Source organism: Sinocyclocheilus grahami, unplaced genomic scaffold (genome assembly GCF_001515645.1).
Source record: "Sinocyclocheilus grahami isolate Dianchi unplaced genomic scaffold, SAMN03320097.WGS_v1.1 scaffold1905.1, whole genome shotgun sequence".
Classification (NCBI taxonomy): Eukaryota; Metazoa; Chordata; class Actinopteri; order Cypriniformes; family Cyprinidae; genus Sinocyclocheilus; species Sinocyclocheilus grahami.
In genome coordinates, this window is record NW_015507084.1 from 64,948 (window position 1) to 85,676 (window position 20,729).

At 36.4% G+C, this 20,729-nt stretch overlaps 1 protein-coding gene across 1 annotated transcript in view; it reads right to left on the reverse strand.

The window, feature by feature from the left end:
• Positions 1-253: 253 nt before the first annotated feature.
• LOC107573253 (neuroendocrine convertase 2-like) overlaps positions 254-20,729 on the reverse strand; it is a 36,239-nt gene continuing 15,763 nt past the window's right edge. Inside the window, exons 6-9 of the mRNA XM_016259686.1 lie at positions 13,670-13,746; positions 502-590; positions 372-429; positions 254-287 (exon numbers count right to left, since the gene is read on the reverse strand). Of these exons, the coding sequence (XP_016115172.1) occupies positions 254-287; positions 372-429; positions 502-590; positions 13,670-13,746 (258 nt within the window). The remainder of the gene's footprint in view (positions 288-371; positions 430-501; positions 591-13,669; positions 13,747-20,729) is intronic.

Below are 20,729 nucleotides of genomic sequence, written 5' to 3' on the forward strand. Positions count from 1 at the left end.
TAATATATATGAGTGAATAATGTCTGTGTACACACAGTGTAGGATATGTGTTTTTTCTGAAATCTAAAATGGATGAAAAACAGATCGGGACAGATTTTTTGGGGGAAATTAAATGATAAGAATAAAAGCAGCACTATTTGAACTGCATCCACTGAAATTTTATCAGCTGGGTACTATGACAAGTGATTATTGTCTAACTTGACAGCGCTTTTCGGGTTCCTCCCTTGACTGTGACGCCTACTCTGATCGACTTTCAAGACGAGTCGCTTGACATCTCAAATGAGACGCTGATGTTAGGAACATTAAAGTTATTATGAGGTCATCACTGTCAGAAACATACCTGCTACCTTGGAGTTGTAGGCCACGCCCACCCCACAGATGTTGTTGTTTGAAACCGCAGACACCTCTCCAGCACACCTGGTGCCATGACTGAAAAACACCATTCAGAGATTTGTTAGGAACATTAAAGTTATTATGAGGTCATCACTGTCAGAAACATACCTGCTACCTTGGAGTTGTAGGCCACGCCCACCCCACAGATGTTGTTGTTTAAAACCGCAGACACCTCTCCAGCACACCTGGTGCCATGACTGAAAAACACCATTCAGAGATCACAGATTTCACAATGGTTTCACGTGATAGAACAATTACATATAAAATATAGAACAGCTAAATATAAAAATAGACATCCCTAAAACAATCAAATGGGTGCAGGACCAGTCAAAACCAAGGGGGGGGGGGGGGAAAAGAAAATAGATAAGTTAGACAAGTTGGGTTTGTGAAATAAGCATTTATGTCATAAAATCACATATAAGCCTGATATTAATCTTCCTGAAGCTCAAACTAGTGATGGGAGAAATAAACCTATGCTAAACTTTGAATTCATTGAACCAATTGCTTTGCAAAATATTTATATATTCAGATTTAAAAGGTCTGAAGTCAGTGATGAGAGCTGTCAGTGGTTCTCAAAAGTCTAGTACCCAATAATGATATGAGACATCAGACTTTCAGCAAATAACCACAATGTTGTTCTGTTCCTCATCAAAACAAAATGTATATTATGTTCATTAAGGCCATTATTCAGATAAATATGCTTACTTGCTCCATTGCAATATATATTTCTCTAAATGCGCATAGTCCAAATCTGTCTGTCAGAAATTGCCTGCATCATGTAGCAAGGCTTTTGTATGGATACATAATTGAATATTAATTATTGGCAAAAAGATGTTTACCTTTTTACCAACAGTTACATTTCTAAACGAAACTGGAATATTGGCTTAACTGGAGAATAGTAATAGAGTCACAGCACTTGGGTGATCAGAATATGATGATATTCCGATATTAATCTGAATTAATGTGCATGTAAATGAAATGATTGATTTTGACCCTTTCACTACTTAAATAACAACTCACAAACGCACAAGACGAGCTGCCAAAATGGTCTGGAGAACAGAGACTCCTCAGGAAGAGCCACAGCAATGCGTCCTCCCCTGCACTCAGACAGACAGCGTTTCTATTTATATATAAGCGTCTGATTATGCTGTGAGTCTGCAGCTCGGATGATATTATGCCCCAGCATGCTTCACACCCACAACCGACACTGGAAAAACACAAGAGCCACTTGTCTTCCTTCTATTAGATTGGGTCTGTACTTGATGTGCACTGTACACAATATCAATTATGCCAAGGTTTAGCTGTATTCAAACTTGAACTCAGAAATCAATGCAGGTTATGTCATTTGTGTGGTAACTAGGGATGTGTGCTACTAAATATTTTCAAAATCAACTAGTCTGAGAAAGATTAACCAGTACTAAGAAAGCCTTGTATAATAAGGCTGGTCACCTGACCTCGATCTGACATGTTGTTGTATTTTGTTTGTTTGTTTGTTTTTGTCATCATGTATCTGAAGTTTGATCATAAATACCGTTTTTATAATAGTACAGGCTTTAAACAAGAAAGGCACAGATATCATCACAAATCAAAGCATGTACTGTCCTTTAACTACAACTAAAAGAAATTCCCATAAAAAACAGCAACTATTAGCATTTGTTACAGTGTGTCTTTGGTCTCTGAAGGTGTGATAGTGTGCTGTTTGAGCAGTGCGGCACGCTGACAGAAGGCTTGCCAGTCTTCACTGACCTTCCTCCCGTAGGGCACCTTCTGTCCTCCATGCATACTGTCTGCAGGAGAAATATCTCGCAAAGCGTAGGCTGCCTGATGCACAAACCTCCACAATACACAGTTCTGCGTCCAAGCCAAGAAAACCTCTACCCTGTGGTTTTGGATCTAGCTGGGAATTTTTGGCTCTCTTGAGTGAATATTGCTTTTTAATAAGGTTTAATCAGGCTAGTATGGTGAATATAGCACTATATGTGCCTTTACAGGAGCAGAAGGGATTGTGCTCAGTTAAATGTCATTTTCCAGTCTCATTTCTTATTTCTCTAGCTGTAAAAAGTATAACTGTTTTGACTCTGCATCTCTACTGAAATAGAGCTGTAAGGGGCTCCAAATGTGACACGAATTAATACATAATGTTTAATATAGTATTAAAAATATTCAATGCATTTATCTGTTGATTTTTTTTTGTTTAATTGTTTGTTTGTTTCTTAGTTGGTGCATTTTCACTACTCATGTTTTGCCTATGTGAATGCAAAAGCTTCTAGCTGCAAGCTTTGCCATTGCGTTAGGAAATGTATCAAAGTGTATCAAAGACATTAGCATTTAACCCATCTTCATCTACTGTTAGTTCTCTTTCAGACCTTCTTGCAGTCATGACAGAGAGTTTAAAGAGAATAGATAAAGGAATAACTCACCAAAAAAAAAAAAAAATGCTGAAAAAGTGCTCACCCTCAAGCCGTTCAAGGTGTAGATGAGTTAGTTTCTTCATCAGATTTGTAGAAATGTAGCATTGCATCACTTGCTCTCTCTGCTGAGTATTGTTTAGAGTATATCACGCTTCTAGCGATAGCTACATTACGGAGCCATTCCAAGTTTCCGTTTCTAGTTCTAGTCTAAGTCTAGTCATTTTGTGTTGCCTTGTTGTCTGTTTCCTGATCTTGTGCCTGTGTATCTTGGATTAACTCTTTGCCTGCTGTTTCGGACTGTGTTTGCACCTTGCCTGGACTATTGCTTGTGTTAGTGGATAAACCCTTGTGTCAAGCCCTCTGGATATTGTTCGCCGATCGTAGACCCACGCTTGCCCTAGGAATACTCTTTGTCTTGCCTGAAATGTACCTGTTTGCCACTGTTTGACCCATGCCTCTTATGACCACGTCTCTGTTTAATAAAAGCCTGCAAATGGATGCGCATGTCCCTCGTCTCTTCGCCTCCATTACAGGGTGTTTGAGATGGAGGCTCACCTGAGCGGGTGTGACTCCTTTCTCTCACGTCGTCATGGGGATAGATGTGTACCTGAGGCTGGCATCTCAGTCGAGGAAGTGCTCGTGGCAATAGGCGAACAGGTGAAGTATAGCAACATTGTTTCAGTTTCACGGATGAATAAGGCTGTCGTGATCTTTCTAAAGGAACGGAACTTAACCAGTCGGTTGGTTGAGAGCGGCATTTGGGTGAGTGGCGTTTTTACTGTAATTTCTCCGCTGGTGACTCAATCGAGCCGTATAACAATCTCGAATTGTCCCCTTTCACACCAAATCATGATATTGAAAAGGAATTGTTGAGATTTGGAAAAATTGCTAGTGGAATTAAGATGGTTCCACTAGGATGTAAAAACGAGTCACTGAAACATGTTACGTCTTTTAGATGTCAAGTGTTTGCTTTTAGATTCAACGGTTCTTGACATTTCTTTTCGAGTCCTGTACGAAGGCAAGTCCTGTATGCTTTATGCAAGTACTGGACGTTTAAAGTGTTTTGAATGCGGTGAAAAAGGACACAAAAAATGCGTGCCCTCATAAAATGAACACTGAAAATAATGAGTTGGAAAAAGAAACGGCAGGGCCGAGTGGGTCAAATGAAATAGCAGGGCTGAGTGGGTTCGAAAGAGAATGATGGGGGGGAAAGATGGCACAGGAAATAATTTAGATGGAACTGAAAGGAATGAAACGCAGAATAATCAGGATGAAAGCTGTGAAGAAACGAATGTAAAAAATTGTGATACTGGAAGTGAGAGAGTTGAGGAAGCTAAAGTAAATGCTCCTCAATGTGAAGATGAAAATGGAAACGGTAATTATCATAAAGGTACTGCTGAGGTTGTTGATAGAGATGATGAAAAGGAGGAGATGGATGATGATGATGATAGTCTTTCAGAAATGTCTGACATTATTTCTCAGAGTGGTGATGATCAGTTATATACAGTGAAAGAAATTAATGACTTCCTGGATGAAACTTTTGGAAAGACTTTTGATGTCAACTTTTTCTTGATGTTGAAAGATTTGAGATCGCAGTTAAAATACAGAAGAGTGTAGGATTTGAAGAATTGAATAGAAGGAAAAGATTTAGACTGAAAAAAAATTCTGACAAAATTACGAAAAGGAAATAAATGGGTTAAAAAGTAATACAAGTAATGGTTAAGTCACAAGGGGTGCTTCTTTCTTTCTGTTTTTTTCTACTTGTTTGTCTTTCTATTATTTCTCTTTTTATGGAGAGCTTAAAGATGGGGACAATTAATATTAATGGCGGAAGGAATTATAGAAAAAGAACCGCTTTATATGAATTGATTCAAAATAAACATGTGGATATAATTTTTTTTTGCAAGAAACCCATAGCGATTTAAGTAATGAAATAGAATGGAAAATGTGGTGGGAGGGTAAGATCTTTCTAAGTCATGGCTCTAATCTAAGTGGAGGTGTTGCAATTTTGTTTTCCAAAAAGCTTAATATGACTAATATATCTTCTTATGAGATAGTTAAGGGCAGAATTTTAATTGTACAGGTAGAGCTAATGGGGTTTTCTTTTATTTTCATGTTTATTCACCAAATAATGGAGCAGAAAGAGTAGATTTTTTTTTTATAAAATGATCTAGTGAATAAAATTTGTTTTGATAATGTATGTATGGTTCTTGGGGGAGACTGAAATTGTACTTTAGATTTTACACTAGACCGAAATAGTGCAGAACCTCATCCCCAGTCTGCTAATTCATTAGGCAGTATTATAAGAAAATATGATTTATTTGATGCATGGAGGGTGAAACACCCAACAGTGAAGGAATATACATGGGTCAAAGCCTCTCATGATCATATTAGTGCTGCAAGGTTGGATAGGTTTTATATAAGTAAACCTAATTCTAATGGAGTTTTAAAAGCTAATATTTTTCCAAATGGTTTTACTGATCATCATTTATGCATAATTGAAATGAGTTTCAAAAAGTCACAGCATTCTAGTTATTATTGGCATTTTAATCTGAAATTATTACATGATTCTGTATTTTGTGAAAAGTTTTGGTTATTTTGGTCTAAATGGCAAGAACAAAAAAGTGACTATGAGGATTTGGTGCAATGGTGGGAGGTTGGAAAAGCACAAATAAGATTTTTTTGCCAGGACTATACAGCTTACTCAAATAGACTTGTAAAAAAAAAACACTATTAAAGTACTTGAGAGAGAAATGACTGAAATCGAAGAAGGAATTATTGAAGAGAATTCAGAAGAAGAGGAGCAATTAAGAGGAAAAAAGTCTGTTTTGGCATCTCTGTTCAATGAAAGAGCAAAAGGGGCTTTGATAAGAGCCCGGTTTTCTTCAATACGAGAAATAGATGCTCCAAGTTCATATTTTTTCAACTTGGAGAAGAAAGGAGAACGAAAACTTGTGCTACATTTGAAACTACCAGACGGGACTTTAACAACTAATCCAAAAGAAATGAGAAACCATGCAAAAGACTTCTATACTGATTTATTCAAAGCAAGAGACTGTGACATTCATTGCATGGATGACCTGCTAAGAAATTTGCCAAAGCTCACTGATGATCAGAGACAATGCGGGCATTCAATTAGACTAAATAGCAGAGGCTGTAAAGAAACTCTCTAATGGTCGGTCTCCTGGCATCGATGGACTTCCCTCTGAGTTTAAGCAATTCTGGACTCTTTTAAAAGAGGATTTACTTGATGCTTTTTTTTTTAAATTTCTGACCACATCTCTGTTTAATAAAAGCCTGCAAATGGATGTCCCTCGTCTCTTCGCCTCCATTACAGGGTGTTTGAGATGGAGGCTCACCTGAGCAGGTGTGACTCCTTTCTCTCACGTCGTCATGGGGATAGATGTGTACCTGAGGCTGGCATCTCAGTCGAGGAAGTGCTCGTGGCAATAGGCGAACAGGTGAAGTATAGCAACATTGTTTCAGTTTCACGGATGAATAAGGCTGTCGTGATCTTTCTAAAGGAACGGAACTTAACCAGTCGGTTGGTTGAGAGCGGCATTTGGGTGAGTGGCGTTTTTACTGTAATTTCTCCGCTGGTGACTCAATCGAGCCGTATAACAATCTCGAATTGTCCCCTTTCACACCAAATCATGATATTGAAAAGGAATTGTTGAGATTTGGAAAAATTGCTAGTGGAATTAAGATGGTTCCACTAGGATGTAAAAACGAGTCACTGAAACAGGTTACGTCTTTTAGATGTCAAGTGTTTGTTTTTAGATTCAACGGTTCTTGACATTTCTTTTCGAGTCCTGTACGAAGGCAAGTCCTGTATGCTTTATGCAAGTACTGGACGTTTAAAGTGTTTTGAATGCGGTGAAAAAGGACACAAATGCGTGCCCTCATAAAATGAACACTGAAAATAATGAGTTGGAAAAAGAAACGGCAGGGCCGAGTGGGTCAAATTAAATAGCAGGGCCGAGTGGGTTCGAAAGAGAATGATGGGGGGGAAAGATGGCACAGGAAATAATTTAGATGGAACTGAAAGGAATGAAACGCAGAATAATCAGGATGAAAGCTGTGAAGAAACGAATGTAAAAAATTGTGATACTGGAAGTGAGAGAGTTGAGGAAGCTAAAGTAAATGCTCCTCAATGTGAAGATGAAAATGGAAACGGTAATTATCATAAAGGTACTGCTGAGGTTGTTGATAGAGATGATGAAAAGGAGGAGATGGATGATGATGATGATAGTCTTTCAGAAATGTCTGACATTATTTCTCAGAGTGGTGATGATCAGTTATATACAGTGAAAGAAATTAATGACTTCCTGGATGAAACTTTTGGAAATACTTTTGATGTCAATTTTTTCCTGATGTTGAAAGATTTGAGATCGCAGTTAAAATACAGAAGAGTGTAGGATTTGAAGAATTGAATAGAAGGAAAAGATTTAGACTGAAAAAATTCTGACAAAATTACGAAAAGGAAATAAATGGGTTAAAAAGTAATACAAGTAATGGTTAAGTCACAAGGGGTGCTTCTTTCTTTCTGTTTTTTTCTACTTGTTTGTCTTTCTATTATTTCTCTTTTTATGGAGAGCTTAAAGATGGGGACAATTAATATTAATGGCGGAAGGAATTATAGAAAAAGAACCGCTTTATATGAATTGATTCAAAATAAACATGTGGATATAATTTTTTTTTGCAAGAAACCCATAGCGATTTAAGTAATGAAATAGAATGGAAAATGTGGTGGGAGGGTAAGATCTTTCTAAGTCATGGCTCTAATCTAAGTGGAGGTGTTGCAATTTTGTTTTCCAAAAAGCTTAATATGACTAATATATCTTCTTATGAGATAGTTAAGGGCAGAATTTTAATTGTACAGGTAGAGCTAATGGGGTTTTCTTTTATTTTCATGTTTATTCACCAAATAATGGAGCAGAAAGAGTAGATTTTTTTTTTATAAAATGATCTAGTGAATAAAATTTGTTTTGATAATGTATGTATGGTTCTTGGGGGAGACTGAAATTGTACTTTAGATTTTACACTAGACCGAAATAGTGCAGAACCTCATCCCCAGTCTGCTAATTCATTAGGCAGTATTATAAGAAAATATGATTTATTTGATGCATGGAGGGTGAAACACCCAACAGTGAAGGAATATACATGGGTCAAAGCCTCTCATGATCATATTAGTGCTGCAAGGTTGGATAGGTTTTATATAAGTAAACCTAATTCTAATGGAGTTTTAAAAGCTAATATTTTTCCAAATGGTTTTACTGATCATCATTTATGCATAATTGAAATGAGTTTCAAAAAGTCACAGCATTCTAGTTATTATTGGCATTTTAATCTGAAATTATTACATGATTCTGTATTTTGTGAAAAGTTTTGGTTATTTTGGTCTAAATGGCAAGAACAAAAAAGTGACTATGAGGATTTGGTGCAATGGTGGGAGGTTGGAAAAGCACAAATAAGATTTTTTTGCCAGGACTATACAGCTTACTCAAATAGACTTGTAAAAAAAAAACACTATTAAAGTACTTGAGAGAGAAATGACTGAAATTGAAGAAGGAATTATTGAAGAGAATTCAGAAGAAGAGGAGCAATTAAGAGGAAAAAAGTCTGTTTTGGCATCTCTGTTCAATGAAAGAGCAAAAGGGGCTTTGATAAGAGCCCGGTTTTCTTCAATACGAGAAATAGATGCTCCAAGTTCATATTTTTTCAACTTGGAGAAGAAAGGAGGAGAATGAAAACTTATGCTACATTTGAAACTACCAGACGGGACTTTAACAACTAATCCAAAAGAAATGAGAAACCATGCAAAAGACTTCTATACTGATTTATTCAAAGCAAGAGACCGTGACATTCATTGCATGGATGACCTGCTAAGAAATTTGCCAAAGCTCACTGATGATCAGAGACAATGCGGGCATTCAATTAGACTAAATAGCAGAGGCTGTAAAGAAACTCTCTAATGGTCGGTCTCCTGGCATCGATGGACTTCCCTCTGAGTTTAAGCAATTCTGGACTCTTTTAAAAGAGGATTTACTTGATGCTTTTTTTTTTAAATTTCTCATAGGAAAAATGAACTGCCGACAAGTTGTAGAAGAGCGGTTGTCTTTATTACCTAAAAAAGGTGACTTTGGATTGTTAAAGAACTGGAGACTGGTAGCCTTACTGTGCACGGATTATAAAATTCTTGCTAAGTGTCTTTCAAATCGTTTAAAACATTTTTTTTTAGAGTATGTTATTAATGATTTTCAAACTTATTCAATAATGGACAATCTTTTTCTTGTGCGTGATGTAATGAATTTAGCAAATGCTAGTAATGAGAATGTAGGTTTTCTGTCAATTGCTCAAGAGAAAGCTTTTGATAAAGTTGATCATTTTTATTTATTTGAAACTCTTAAAGCATTTGGTTTTGGTGTGAATTTTATTTCTTGGATTAAACTGCTATACACTGGAGCTTCTGCATTGTTAAAGGTTGGAGGTGGGCTAAGTTATCCAGTGTTAGTTCATAGAGGTATAAGGCAAGGCTGTCCTTTATCAGGACCGTTGTACCAATTGAAGTTGTGCAATTGAACCTTTACTATACAAACTTAGGGAGAAATTGCAGCGGTTTTTAGTTAATGGTTGTGAAAATAGACCAATTACTATTTCTGCTTATGCTGATGATATAACTTTTTATAAGAAGTGATACAGATGTTTGGAATTTAACAAATGCTTTAAACATTTACGAAAAGGCTTCATCAACCAAAGTAAATTGGGAAAAGAGTGAAGGATTTTTGTTAGGAGATTGGCAGGGGAGGACCCCTCCTGTGCTTCCAGGGGGAGCTAAATGGGGAAGAGAGGGTTGGGAGTGTTTTTAGGAACAGAGCTTTATCAGGACAGTTGTGCAATTGAACCTTTACTATACAAACTTAGGGAGAAATTGCAGCGGTTTTTAGTTAATGGTTGTGAAAATAGACCAATTACTATTTCTGCTTATGCTGATGATATAACTTTTTATAAGAAGTGATACAGATGTTTGGAATTTAACAAATGCTTTAAACATTTACGAAAAGGCTTCATCAACCAAAGTAAATTGGGAAAAGAGTGAAGGATTTTTGTTAGGAGATTGGCAGGGGAGGACCCCTCCTGTGCTTCCAGGGGGAGCTAAATGGGGAAGAGAGGGTTGGGAGTGTTTTTAGGAACAGAGCAATATAGGCAAAAAAACTGGGAGGGTATGGTGGAAAAAATGTGTGACCGGTTGTCTCGATGGTCATGGGTGCTACCCCAGCTATCTTATAGGGGAAGGGCATTGGTCACGAATAATCTGGCTGCATCTGCATTATGGCATAAAATGAATGTTATGGATCCCCCAGAAAGTGTTGTTTAAAGAGCTACAAAGAAAATTAATTGACTTTTTCTGGAATGGACAGCATTGGAAAAAAATCTGCTTTAATTTTCCTACCTATTCAAGAGGAAGGACAAGACCTGATAGACATTGAGAACAGAATAAAGACGTTCAGACTTCAAACCGCACAAAGATTGCTGTATGCGGAACCGTGCTGGGCTGATACAGCTGCTGATTTCTCACGCTGTTGAGAAAAATGAATGGTTTCAACTATGATGTGCAACTGTTTGATTAAACTGGCTAACATGGATTTGAGGGATGTTTCCCCATTCTACAAAACTGTTTTGAGAGCATGGACTTCAGTTTTTAAAGTCAAGAGGGATCTCTCAAATATTGGACTTTGGACAGAGAATGAACCTCTTTTTAATAATCCGCTGATACCAGCACAGGTACTGGAGTCCAGGAGCATACAGAATTTAATGGCAAGAGCGGGGTGTGCAAGAGTTGCCGATTTAAAGAATGGTGCAAATGGAACAGAGGGAGTCATTTTCCCCAAGTGGAAATTTCAGCAGCGGTGGATGCAGAGCTAGAGGAAGGTTCAATTCTAAATTTCAGGACTCCTGTGCTGGAAGCTTTTGAGACCGTTTCAAAAAAGGCACTAAATAATATTTGTGTGAAAGTGTCTTACTACAACGTACTCAAAGATTGCAAAGAGACAAAGTGGTCAGATTTGCTCGGGCCAGACTCATCCCCTAGTGGCTGCTGGAGGTCCCTGTACAAACCTCCTACAGAGAAACACACTGCGGATCTCCAATGGAGGGTTGTCCACTGGGCGGTAGTTACAAACAGACATGTGGCACACATTGACCCCACTGTAGGGAAAGAATGCCTTTTTTGTGGTACTGATGAGTCAATAGATCATTTGTTTTTAAGTTGTTTAAGGTTAAGAGGGTTGTTTCAGATCTTAGACGGGTGGGTTAGAGATTTGGGAGTACAGTTTAATAATGAATTATTCATTTTTGGTCCAAAATATGTTGCTTCAGACAAGAAAAAAATCTTGTTAATCAATTTTGTGTTAGGAGGAGCAAAGATGGCTTTATGGTTAACACGGAAAAGGAAATTGAAAGGAGAGGTGGTAGTAGTTCCTAAGGTGGTTTTAAAGGCTCTTATAGCAAATAGAATCAAGGCAGAGTTTGCATATATTAAACTGACAAATAACCTGGACATATTTATTGAAATTTGGGCTTTGAATGATGTTTTGTGCACAGTGGACTATGAGAATGAACTGATATTAAATTAATGAGGGGTTTTTGTGACCGTTAAACATGTTTAAATGAGGATTGTAAAAAATATTTAATAATTTGCTTGATTTATGTGAAACTATTTATGGTTTTTGTGTGGGTATACAGTGGGTACGGAAAGTATTCGGACCCCCTTAAATTTTTCACACTGTTATATTGCAGCCATTTGCTAAAATCATTTAAGTTAAATTTTTTTCCTCAATGTACACACAGCACCCCATATTGAGAGAAAAACACAGAATTGTTGACATTTTTGCAGATTTATTAAAAAAGAAAAACTGAAATATCACATGGTCCTAAGTATTCAGACCCTTGGCTCAGTATTTAGTAGAAGCACCCTTTTGATCTAATACAGCCATGAGATTGGTTGAGGTATGTCTATACAGTGTAATTTATAAATAAAGGTGTGTTTAAGGTCTCGCTCTCTCTTTATAAATATATAGTATTAAAGGTGCAGTAAGCGATTTCTGAGAAATGCTGTTGATATTTGAAATCACCAAACCAAACACGCCCCTACCCAAAAGAATCACACCCCTATCTTGCCACCGCCCCAGAATTTCTGAACAAGCTATTCAACACAGGCACCTCCACCATCACTACTGGACACGCCCCTTACTGGTGATTGGCTACAATCTGTGTTTTGGTGTTTGGTCCGATCCGCTTTCAAAAGCGTTTCTCAGAAATTGCTTACTTGCACCTTTAAAATTATATTTAAAAAAATTGTTTTATTCATCAAGGACACATTAAATTGATCAAAAGTAACTAAAGACATTTAAAATCTTACAAAATATTTATATTCCAAATAAACGCTGTTCTTTTGAACTTTCTATTCATCAAAGAATACAGAAAAATAAAATGCATCACTGTTTCCACAAAAATATTGGGCAGCACAACTGTTTTCAACATTGATTATAATCAGTAAAGTATCTTGAGCAGTAAATCAGCATATTAGAATGATTTCTGAAGGATGATGTGACTGAGTAATATGCTGAAAATTCAGCTTTGATCACAACAATAAATTACATTTTAACATATATTCACATAGAAAACAGTTATTTTAATTCTGTGAAAAATAATGACATATTGTTAGAAAGGAATGGCAGTGTGTGTGTGTGTGCACCTACTTAACCATATTTTGGGGACAAATTTGTACCCAAAAGTGAGCAAAACCTGACAAAATCTCCAAAAACCTCCATTTGGGGACATCCTCATTTGTAAAACTGGTATAAAAATAAAGTAAACAAAGTTTTTTTATTATTATTGTAAAACATTGTAGGAAAAAAAATTATATATATAAAACATATGAACAATATCAAATACTGTATATGCATAATTTTGTAATACGTTTTCACAATATTGCTGTTTTTTTACTGTATTTTTTAACATATAAAAATAGCCTTATTGAGCAGATACTGGTAAGAGACTTCTTTCAAAAGAATTTAAAAATCTTACTAACCCAAATTCAATGCTACTGTAAAATAAATAAATAATGATATAGTTCTTGAATGTAGAAAGTCATAGAGAGAGAGAGAGTTATTGTAAAACATTGTAGGAAAAAAAATTATATATATAAAACATATGAACAATATCAAATACTGTATATGCATAATTTTGTAATACGTTTTCACAATATTGCTGGTTTTTTTACTGTATTTTTTAACATATAAAAATAGCCTTATTGAGCAGATACTGGTAAGAGACTTCTTTCAAAAGAATTTAAAAATCTTACTAACCCAAATTCAATGCTACTGTAAAATAAATAAATAATGATATAGTTCTTGAATGTAGAAAGTCATAGAGAGAGAGAGAGAGAGTATTATCTTAAAGTTAATAGTGTGTTTATTGGTTTATATTTTTAATTTGGAAGTTTAACTTTTTTTTTTTTTTTTTTTTAAAGGCTTCACAATAAGCAACACAAGTTAAAAAAAAAAAACTAAAACTAGGGGTAAAAAAAAGAAAAATTCCAGTTGGATGAGGCACATTCAAAGTTGTAAAATAGTAAATGTAAACCTGCAATGCAACGCTGCATAAGCTGTGCATTGTGCCCACTCCATATTCTCACATGACCTCATGTTTCTTGCTACTTTCACATAAAAATCATTCTGATATCCACTCAAACACACATGGCACATCAGAACTATTCACACAGTCCATGCTGTCACACTGCCCCGCTCCACCACCTGCAGGAGACAGAGGTGAGTCCAGCGGCGCGACGCTGAGCTCATTACCTGTTAAACCAGTCGTCCGTGTAGCGCGGGTACGGGTACGGGTCGTTGCTACTGAAGTCAAAGCTGGCTTCTGCATTCTGAAACATCGACAAGAAATAAAACATCCATCATCAAGCTTCGCAGATTTACAAATTAGTGCCAATTATGTCAAAACAAACAATGAGCCTCATTTAAATAATTAGTCATTCATTACTTTGAAACCAACTCTGGAATTTCCATTGTGCTCACACCCGTGTGTTTCCGTTGCCCTTCACCAAGCATTCGTCTAGCTATTCATTAATTAACTATCTCACTCTCAGAAGTAATATATTTGAGCACAGCGGGAAACACGACACTGAAACCTAAATTACGTGAGGAACTTTATTCTGGCCTGGCCGAGATTTGAAAAGATCTAATACCACTGTATGAGTCATTGGGTCACAGTAATGGTATAACAATGCATGAAAATTCAGTGAACAAATGTTAAGACTCATTTAATATAATCCAGTAAATTAAAAAAAAATTTAATTATATTTTAAGCAAACTAAAAGTTAATGTTGTTCATATATATATATACATACACACACACACACCGCCGTTCTTTTCTAACAATTTAAGTTTTTATCACTTTTTATTAATTTAACACATCCTTGCTGAATAAAAGGTTTTCTTTTTTTCCAAAAAAGAAAAAAACATTACTGACCCCAAACTTTTGAATGGTATAGTATATTATTACAAAATATTTCTATTTTAAATAAATGCTGTTCTTTTTAACTTTTTTATTCATCAAAGAATCCTGAAAAAAACTATCACAGGTTCCAAAAAAAAAAACTTTCAACACTAATAATAAATCAGAATATTAGAATGATTTCTGAAGATCATGTGGCACTGAAGACTTGAGTAATGATGCTGAAAATTCAGCTTTGCATCAAATAAATAAATTGTATTTTAAATTATATTAAAATAGAAAACTGTTACTTTAAATTGCATTAATATTTCACAATATTACTGTTTTTACTGTATTTTTTATCAAATAAATGCAGCCTAGATGAGCATAAGAAACGTCTTTTTAAATACATTCAAACGGCATTGTATACATGTATACAGTCTGGCATCAGTGCAAAAACTTGGCATTACTCCGTGTTTCTTCATCACATTCTTGTATAAATTTGTGTCCTGATGGCCATTCAGACATATTTACCAGCAGTGTTGGGGGTAACCCATTACAAGTAACGCGAGTTACGTAATCAGATTACTGTTTTTCAAGTAACTAGTAAAGTAACAAATTACTTTTTAATTTACAAGAGAATATCTGAGTTACTTTTTCAAATAAGTAACGCAAGTTACTTTTTTTTCTCTTTTTTTCCAATTTATTGGCTGACAGCTCTCCTGTGCCCATGTTGAGAGAAATCAGAAGATGTTACTGTAGTTCTAAAATAAATATAAATATGCATTAATTAATCTCACTCACAAAAAAAAAAAAAAAATGAAGCATGGTGGTGGCAGCATCATGCTGTGGGGGTGTTTTTCAGCTGCAGGGACAGGACGACTGGTTGCAATTGAGGGAAAGATGAATGCGGCCAAGTACAGGGTTATCCTGGACGAAAACTTTCTCCAGAGTGCTCAGGACCTCAGACTGGGCTGAAGGTTTACCTTCCAACAAGACAATGACCCTAAGCACACCGCTAAAATAACGAAGGAGTGGCTTCACAACAACTCTGTGACTGTTCTTGAATGGCCCAGCCAGAGCCCTGACTTAAACTCAATTGAGCATCTCTGGAGAGACCTAAAAATGGCTGTCCACCAACGTTTACTATCCAACCTGACAGAACTGGAGAGGCTCTGCAAGGAGGAATGGCAGAGGATTCCCAAATCCAGGTGTGAAAAACTTGTTGCCTCTTTCCCAAAAAGACTCATGGCTGTATTCGATCAAAAGGGTGCTTCTACTAAATACTGAGCAAAGGGTCTGAATACTTAGGACCATGTGATATTTCAGTTTTTCTTTTTTAATAAATCTGCAAAAATGTCAACAATTCTGTGTTTTTCTGTCAATATGGGGTGCTGTGTGTACATTAATGAGGAAAAAAAATTTACTTAAATGATTTTAGCAAATGGCTGCAATATAACAAAGAGTGAAAAATTTAAGGGGGTCTGAATACTTTCCGTACCCACTGTATATATATATAAATATAAGACAAAAACTCATACAGGGATTTTTTTGCCCCCATGTATTGCATTTCAGGTAATTCTAACTATGTTCTACTAGGCTACATCAAGCCAAGGTGTGTTTTTGTTAGTTTTCGTAAGTGCACTGTAAAAAAAAAAACATCTGTGACGTTTACGGTAGTTAAATACTGGCAGCTATGGTAGCAACATTTTAGGTTTTACAGACTTAACTTAAAGAGGTCATATGATGCGATTTAAATTTTTCCTTTCTCTTTGGAGTGTTACAAGCTCTTGGTGCATAAAGAAGATCTGTAAAGTTGCAAAGACTAAAGTCTCAAATCCAAAAAGATTTTAGCAACATCATATGACCCCTTTAAGGACATTAAATCTCTACCAGCAAAGTCACTGCCACAGAATCAAAAAAAGAGAAGCCAATCTTTTCTGTGAGTCTGCGCTGAGAGAAAGTAGAGCATGATAATGGCCAGTGGTCCCTAGGCATACGGCTCCCGGAGCCCCTGCACACAGTGAGAGCACAGGAACTAATGACACACCAGTTTGCTGAGTCTGTCTCCATAATCCATCACATCACAATCATGACATTCACATTAATGGAGAGCAAGACCAAAACATGAAACCACATCAGCACTTCCAAACGTCATCAAGATACTGTTTACATACATACAGCTTCATAAAAATCTAATGTGCACTCAGCTAGTCATTCCTGCAAAATTATACCCAATAAATTGAGTCTTATATCACTCTGGAGAAGTTTATTAAAGCAAAACTGTTTGATTTTACCACAATTAAAGAGAAGTGGAGGGCCTAAAACCTCCTGTACCAAGGTAAATATCAGTGAGGACAAAGTTTAAAACACTCTGAGGACCTTATGTGTGTATGACAACATTTTAATCACCATGGAAACTGAATAGCATCGAGGAAAGCAGTCATATGTTGAAAGAAGCAGCTGAGCATGATGCTCTCTGTTCTTTGGCAAGTCTCCATTTGGCTGCAGCCTGGAGACTGCAGTTAGCAAGCGATGAATTAAATCCAGTCCCCAGTCCCCTTCAAACGATTATGCTAATTCACTCCTCATCCCACATTAGTCCTTATTAGGCTAATTATCCTGAATCTATTTTTAACCCCACTCACTTCAGCCACATGCACACACTAAAAACGAACGTATACATTCTCTCTTTCGGTGAGTATAGCTCTGCTAAAAAAACGGTTGTGGCGAGGGAAGTCTGGAAGGAATTGGTGCTAAATAAAACAGTAGCAGGGGAGGACATGCTGAGTTACTGCCTCATCTGGGCCCGGCTGGAGACGTCAGCATCTTCCCCCACCGCAGTCAAAGCCAGGTTATTTTTGGGTTAAAACTCATCTGTGGTGCACATTCCCAGCTCCTGCAGCTTACTGAGCTCAGCGGGTCTCAAAACAATAATGTCTCTATTTCACTGGCAGATATCTAGCACATTTCATTTGTGAAATACTTTGCAAGGATGCAATTCTGCTTCCGACTCATATTTCGATTGCATCGTAATTTCTTTCAGGTTTGGAAGGAGAACCTCGGCAGTAAATAAGAAAATAAGAAATGGACACAAAAACAACACTTTTATTGTTACATAAATAGAACTGCAAAAATATGTTTTCAAACACTCTACCTATCTTTCACAGGTCAGACAAACAGATAGTTGCAACCAATCTTTTTTGAATTTGACTTTGCAGGTGGACAAAATTTAGGCTGGTTTTGGAGCAGTTTGGTGAAGTTGCATGTACTAGTCATCTATCTTACATCTAGTCATCCAGTCAGTAATCATGTTACTAAACACACACGCATTGCAGAGTCAGCTGGTGTTGGTTTTAATTTTAAAAAATTCTCATTGTCCAAAGATTTAGTTTTCTAAGCTAAATTCTGTGTTAAACCCATCTAGACCAACTGGCCCAGATCCTAGCTTAGAGTTATGTGAGAAGTTTTGTAACTTCTTCATTAACAAGATTGCTTCTATCAGGGTGCAGATTTCTTGTAATTTATCCCAGAATTTTCAATATGAAAACACTAGCTCCTCTGTGTTTTCAAACTTTCAAGCTATCTCACTTTCTGAGTTGTTTTATTTTAAATATGAAATAAACTACTTGTTCTTGTGATGTTGTTCCTACAAAGTTGCTGAATGATGTTCTGCCCTCTATTTTGCCTTGCTTACTCTCTATTATTAATGGTTCTGTACAGACAGGCACTGTCCCTTCCTGTCTTAAACATGCTGTGGTCCAGCCTTTACTCAAAAAAACTAATCTTGATCCCACTGAATTAAATAATTATAGGCCTATTTCAAAACTGCCATTTCTCTTATTATTGGACCTGAGTGCAGCTTTCGATACAGAAAGATCACCTTATCCTGTTAAAAAGATAAAATCTTGAGGTTGGCATTTGTGGTACTGCATAAGACTGGTTTGCATCGTATCTCACAAATAGGAGCTTTTCGGTGGAAATTGGTGAATTTTCATCAAGCTCAGTTCCCATCACTTGTGGAGTACCCCAGGGCTCTATTTTGGGTCCAATTTTATTCTCCCTGTATTTGCTCCCTCTTCATTTTATATTTGAGTCTCATAAAGTTTCATACCACATTTACGCAGATGACACTCAGCTTTATTTCCCTCTAAATTCAGGTTCTGATTCAGTGTCTTCCTTGCTGGCTTGTTTAGAAGACATCAAGAATTGAATGGAAAATAATTTCCTACTGTTGAATCAAAAAACGTTTGGCCCTTCTCACCATTTACATAATTTAAGACCTACTCTGGGCCCTTTTGAAGAAAACATCCATGAAAAGATTAAAAATCTGGGAGTTATTTTTGATCCTGAATTGAAATTTGACAAACAAATTAACTCTGTAGTCAGAGCCAGTTTTTTGCCGCTTAAGGGGAATGCTGAAAAGTTTTCTCAGTTTTAATGATTTAGAGGTTGTTATTAATGCATTCATTTCAATCAGGCTGGATTACTGTAACGCTCTTTATGCTGGAATTAACCAGTCTTCACTATCACGTTTACAGTTGGTACAGAATGCTGCTGCTCGATTTTTGACAGGGACAAAAAAGAGGGAGCATATTACCCCTGTGTTAGCTTCACTTCACTGGTTACCTGTTAAATTCAGAGTTGATTTTAAGGTTTTAGTTTTTAAAGCACTTGATGGTCTTGCCCCAATTTACATTTCAGATTTTCTCCATTTCTATTCTCCTGTGAGAACGCTTAGATCGTCTTCTCCTTTGGCACTCGTTGCTTTTAAGGAGCTATATAAATAAACTTGACCTTGACCTTTTGATGCAGATGAGCCACACTTTTAGCCAATCAAGAGCAATAAAGGACAGACAGGATCATTTACGAATGACATTTTTTAGCACAATAAGGGGTTTTGAACTTGTTGAACTGTATATTCAAGTGATCGCCATGCCAAAATAGCATAAATATAGGTTGTAGCAACAGTAAAGTGTTGGAGAGGGACTCAAACTGTGGATTGTTCTGTTAGAGGTTAAAGCACAACACAAAGGTAAGCACATTATTGTTGTTATTTTTTTTTAACACAAATTACACATTTTCGGCTGTTATGGTGAGTGCATCAGCATATCACTGTCAACCCAAAAAGTCAGCTTGTTGCACTAATTACATGGTTTATTCTGATGAGTTACACGGTTTTGTCTACACTTCAATTGCACTTGAATTGTTTTTGCTGTTGACATTTAAAATGATACATGTGTGTTTTAAAACGACTAGAACTACAAAAATAAAGCATGCTTTTAAAAAACCTTTGCAAACGCTCCTTTCGCGAGTCACGCCTCTCCCAACTCAAACATCACAAACACAGCTCTTACAGGTCTATAAAAGTGAAGGCATTTCTCAACAGGTAAAAGCAGGCTGTCAATAAAATAAAACATACTAGGAATGCTTTTAACTTGAAGAACTCTATAAGTTCGTTGTATCGATTGAAATACAAACATTCCACCAAATTTCTGCATCTTGTAAAAACACTGCCAATGTTTACTCTTGTATTACCCCGTTATCTGTATCTGTGTATTTTGTCAAGTCTTCGAATTTTAGTTTGCACGTCTGTAATAGAATCTGAATTTGTTTTTCCACACCTGCTAAACACCCTCTGGTCAGCCTCCTACAGTAGCCACGCCCCCAAACTCTCACTATTGGCTGTGCGGAGGTATGCAAATACATATTTTGACAGGCAGGTAGGACATCCTATGTTTGCATTCGGACCAAATGCAAAGATTGGATGAACATTTTATGGTCCTGAGACTTCCACAAAAGATATATTTATTTATTTTTATATTTAGACTACTTTAATTATTGATGGCTATCAGGATGTGAAGAGACTTTCAACCAGTAAAACAAAAAATGTTTCTGGAAAAAGTTGCCTACCGTAACTTTAAGGTCTTTTAATTTCTTGACTACCTTGAATACATTTAATAGTTTCTACCTGTTTGGGTAAAAACATTTTTTGTCATATTTGCTCATTTTCTTTTACTGTATTTGCCATGTTTGATCTGTTTTCCTGTTGTATTGTTATCCTGTCTGGAAAACTGATTGATTTTATGACTTTATTTTGTCAGTGTCAACCTTGGTTGGATTTCTATCACATGCCTTTGGCTGTGATTTTTTTTGACCAGGTTTTGAAGAGCTTTGGGGCTGGAAATCATCAACCTAATCTGCCAACACTGGCTGTGAAATGTCTCTTCAGAAGACTTAGATTAAACCGCTTGAAGGTGAGAAATCTGTCAGGTTTAGTTAAAAATACCCTAATTTGTGTTTCAAACATAAAAGATTTATTGGCTTGGAATGATATGAGGGCGAGTAAATTATGGCTGAATTTTTGGGTATGTATAAACTGATAACTCGTGGATAAATTTTGAGTTATTTTTA